This window comes from Mandrillus leucophaeus, unplaced genomic scaffold, assembly GCF_000951045.1.
Source record: "Mandrillus leucophaeus isolate KB7577 unplaced genomic scaffold, Mleu.le_1.0 Scaffold12, whole genome shotgun sequence".
In the NCBI taxonomy this organism is placed as follows: Eukaryota; Metazoa; Chordata; class Mammalia; order Primates; family Cercopithecidae; genus Mandrillus; species Mandrillus leucophaeus.
This window is the reverse complement of record NW_012100320.1, coordinates 3126094-3129902: the sequence shown is the minus strand read 5'-3', so window position 1 is coordinate 3129902 and position 3809 is coordinate 3126094. Positions and strand designations below refer to the sequence as shown.

Below are 3809 nucleotides of genomic sequence, written 5' to 3'. Positions count from 1 at the left end.
GTAGTGCGAGCCTGTAGTCCCAGCTACTTGGGAGGCCAAAGTGGAAAGATCACTTAGCAGGAGTTTGAGGCTACAGTGAGCTATGATCACAATACTGCACTTCAGCCTGGGCAACAGAGTAAGACCCTGTCTCTAAAAATTTTTTTTTAATTGTTTCAATGAAAAAATAAAAAGAGGCCAGGAGTGGCTCACGTCTGTGTTCCCAGCACTGTGGGAGGCTGAGGTGGGTGGATCACTTGAGGCCAGGAGTTTGCCACTAGCCTGGCCAACATTGCAAAAGCTCATCTTTACTAAAAATACAAAAGTTAGCCAGGTGTGATGGCATGCACCTGTAGTCCCAGCTACTCGAGAGGCTGGGGCATGAGAATTGCTTGAGCCCGGGAGGCAGAGGTTGCAGCCAGCTGAGATCACACCACTGCACTTCCAGCATGGGCAACTGAGACTCTGTCTCCAAAAATAATAACAATAATAAATTGAAAAAATAAATCCATAAATATCAATTTGTCTTGAATTAGCCAAGTTGAATCTAATAGTAGCAAATTTGGGGAGTTGCAATAACTTTCAAATTGGGATTTTTGAAATCTATTTTGAAATATCAATCAGTAAAAAGATAATATCAACCAGAAGGAAAGAATATTTCTCTTAATGCTCAGTTTTCCAAAGGAAATAGTTTAATCCTTGGAAATAGGGCCAGTTAGGAAAAAAAAAATCTTGGACTCATCAGGATGTCTATCTCAGTAAATGTATTTTGAAATATCACTTATAATTATCCTAAATCCTCAAATAAAAGTTTAATTACATGAACCCATAACTGTTTGGAAACTTGGGAAAGTGTGTATAAAAACCAAATGTTGAGCTCTTTGGAGGAGGGGATTAGGACTTTTTATTTCTAGATCCTAAGCTAATACAAAGCTTTAATGTTCAATGAATATTTGCCATGTGTAGTCTCGGAAGTTTAAATTATAAAGTCTTTGTGTTTTACAGCTTTTGGCTGATGCCCGCATTTATGCTCAAAAAAATAGTTCTTGGAAATTTTTCATCTGGCCCGGTGGACCCTATGATGGCTGATGCCATTGATTTCATGGTAGACAGGGTAAGGATCATGACATTGGGGTGGGGACACATTGTATTGGGAATTTTTACATCTACTTGGTTCCAGAAGACAGATCTGTCTCACAAGTATGTGTTAGAGGTATTTGCTAAGCAGATTAATACATCTGAGCAGATATTATTGCTGGTAAGGGCTTGTCTACATTAGTGCTTCCCACCAGCTGTTTGTCAAAATCACTTAGGGAAGCTTTCAAAAATATAGATTGTAAGGCCTCACAGCAGACCATCCATCTGGCATCCCTGGGCATGGGATCTGTGAATCTATTTTTACTTCAGTCTTTTCCTTTATTCACCAGGTACATCTGATGAACCAGGTCTGTTGGCTTGCATTTAGGAACTCCTGGGCTAGATGATTTCTGAAGTCTCTTCTAGCTCTAAGATCCCTTAAAGGTTTATCTTAAAAAAAATACAAAAAAAAAAAAACAAAAAAAAAACATGTATCTGTCACCTTTGAGCAGTAGGAATTGGCTTGCTGCCCATGGGCACCTGGCTGGAGGAGGCAGTGTAGGCTGAGAGCTATAGAAGGCCAGGTTTCATTGGTTTGTATCCAGGTTTCCAGAATAGAAAAATGCCACCACCTCCTGAGAAGCCCAGTTCATGGTCTCTCACCTATGTTGTGGTTCCTCACTGGTGACTTTTCTGGCCCCACCACAGATGATACCACCTTTATAAGCACAAATGTTGTCTGTGGATTTAATGTAAATGTGAAAAAAAAAATTATTTCAAAAACTTTACCTGTGTTTCTTCCTGCAGCTAGAAAGTTTGGGTCAGAGTGAACTGGCTTCCAGACTTACCTTGAATTGTCAAAATTCCTATGTGGAGCCTCATAAAATTCGGGACATCCCTGTAACCATTATGGATGTAAGCTTCCTTTTAAGTAAAATAGCTGCTTTGCTTTTTAAAATGTGTCTGTCAAGATCTCCTAAAAAACTATTTGATAACTTTCAATGTGCCTCTTCAAATGCTGCCTTGGCTTTTGTTTTTACCCTCCAGCTTTCTCAATTCCAAAATAATCTGTTTATTGCTTATCTTGGATTTCTTTCTGGCAGGAATAACACCATTGAAATCAAAATAGACTGAACACAGAGGCTTATGCCTGTAATCCCAGCGCTTTGGGAGGCTGAGGCAGGAGGATTGCTTGAGTCCAAGAGTTCAGGACCAGCCTGGGCAACATAGCGAGACCCTGTCTTCTATTTATTAGAGAAGATAAAAATAAAAATGAATCAAAATAAATTTAAACAAGGGAGTCTACCCATTTGATGTATTTTTGCTGTTCTCATCAATAGATACTGCGCCTTAGCCATTACATATATGGGCAGCAAAGAGAAGGTGCTTCACAAGAGTGGAGAATCAAGAATTCCATAGTCTAATTACCACAAAAGCTTGCTTATTTTTTTCATTGTGGTAAAATATATGTTACAAATATGCCATTTTAACCATTTTTAAGTGCATAGTTGAGTGGCATTAAGTATATTCACAGTTCTGCAACCATCACCATTTTCACATTTTCATCATTCCAAGAAGAAATTCCATACCCATTAAACAATAACTCCTGTGCCCTTTTTTACCCCGGCCTCTGATAAGCAACAGTCTATTTTCTGTCTGTAAAAATTTGCCTATTCTAGGAACCTCATATCAGTGGAATCCTACAACATTTATCCTTTTGTGCGGCTATTTCACTTAGCATAATGTTTCACAAGACTTATCTTGAAATGTTATACATGTGTCAGAATGTCATTTATTTCTTTTTTTTTTGAAACCGTCTCACTCTGTTCCTCAGGCTGGAGTGCAGTGGCACAATCTCAGCTCACTGCAACCTCTGCCTCCCAGGCCCAAACAATTCTCCCTCCTCAGCCTCCTGAGCAGCTTGGACCACAGGTGCACACCCACTACATCTGGCTAATTTTTTGTAGAGATGGGGTTTCACCATGTTGCCCATGCTGGACTCAAACTCTGAGACTCAAACTATCTGCCTGCCTGGGCCTCCCAAAGTGCTATTACAGGCGTGAGCCACCACGCCCAGCCTGTCATTTCTTTTTAAAGCTGAATAATATCCACCAATAAAACCAATGTTGGTTTATACCACATTTTGTTTATCCATTCATCCGTCAGTGGATACTTGGGCTGTGTTCAGCTTTTGGCAATTGTGAATAATGCTTCTATGAACATTGGTATAAAAGTGTATGTTTGGGCAGGGCACAGTGGCTCACACCTGTAATACCAGCACTGTGGGAGGCTGACTCAGGATGATTGCTTGAGCCCAGGAATTCGAGACCAGTCTGGGCAATATAGGAGACCCTGTCTCTACTACTAATAAAAAAAATTAGCCGGACATGGTGCCACATCCCTGTGATCCCAGCTACTTGAGAGCTGAGGTGGGAGGATCACCTGAGCCTGGAGTGAGCCATGATCATGCCAATGTGCTCCAGCCTGGGCAACAGAGTGAAACCCTGTCAAAAAATGTATGTATATTTGAGTTCCTGCTTTTAATTCTTTTTTATTTATTTTAAAATTATTTCTAAAAAATAATTTTTTGTTTTTTATTTTTGTAGGTACATAGTAGATGTATCCTACTTTTAATTCTTTTGGACATATTGTTTGAAGTAGAATTGCACTTTTTGAAGAACCGCCATACTGTCTTCCACAGTGGCTGTACCATTTCATGTTCCCACCAACAATGCACAAAGGTGCCAGTTTCT

The 3809-nt window shown here is 39.9% G+C and overlaps 2 protein-coding genes across 2 annotated transcripts in view; one reads left to right on the top strand and one right to left on the bottom strand.

Annotated features, from left to right (window-relative positions):
• Window positions 1-3809, bottom strand: part of ANKDD1A (ankyrin repeat and death domain containing 1A) — a 61884-nt gene that overhangs the window by 2031 nt on the left and 56044 nt on the right. The gene's annotated exons all lie outside the window — the stretch shown is intronic.
• SPG21 (spastic paraplegia 21 (autosomal recessive, Mast syndrome)) overlaps window positions 1-3809 on the top strand; it is a gene marked incomplete at its 5' end in the record, with an annotated part of 31947 nt that overhangs the window by 24220 nt on the left and 3918 nt on the right. The window contains 2 exons of the mRNA XM_011968069.1: window positions 985-1093; window positions 1864-1971. Of these exons, the coding sequence (XP_011823459.1) occupies window positions 985-1093; window positions 1864-1971 (217 nt within the window). The remainder of the gene's footprint in view (window positions 1-984; window positions 1094-1863; window positions 1972-3809) is intronic.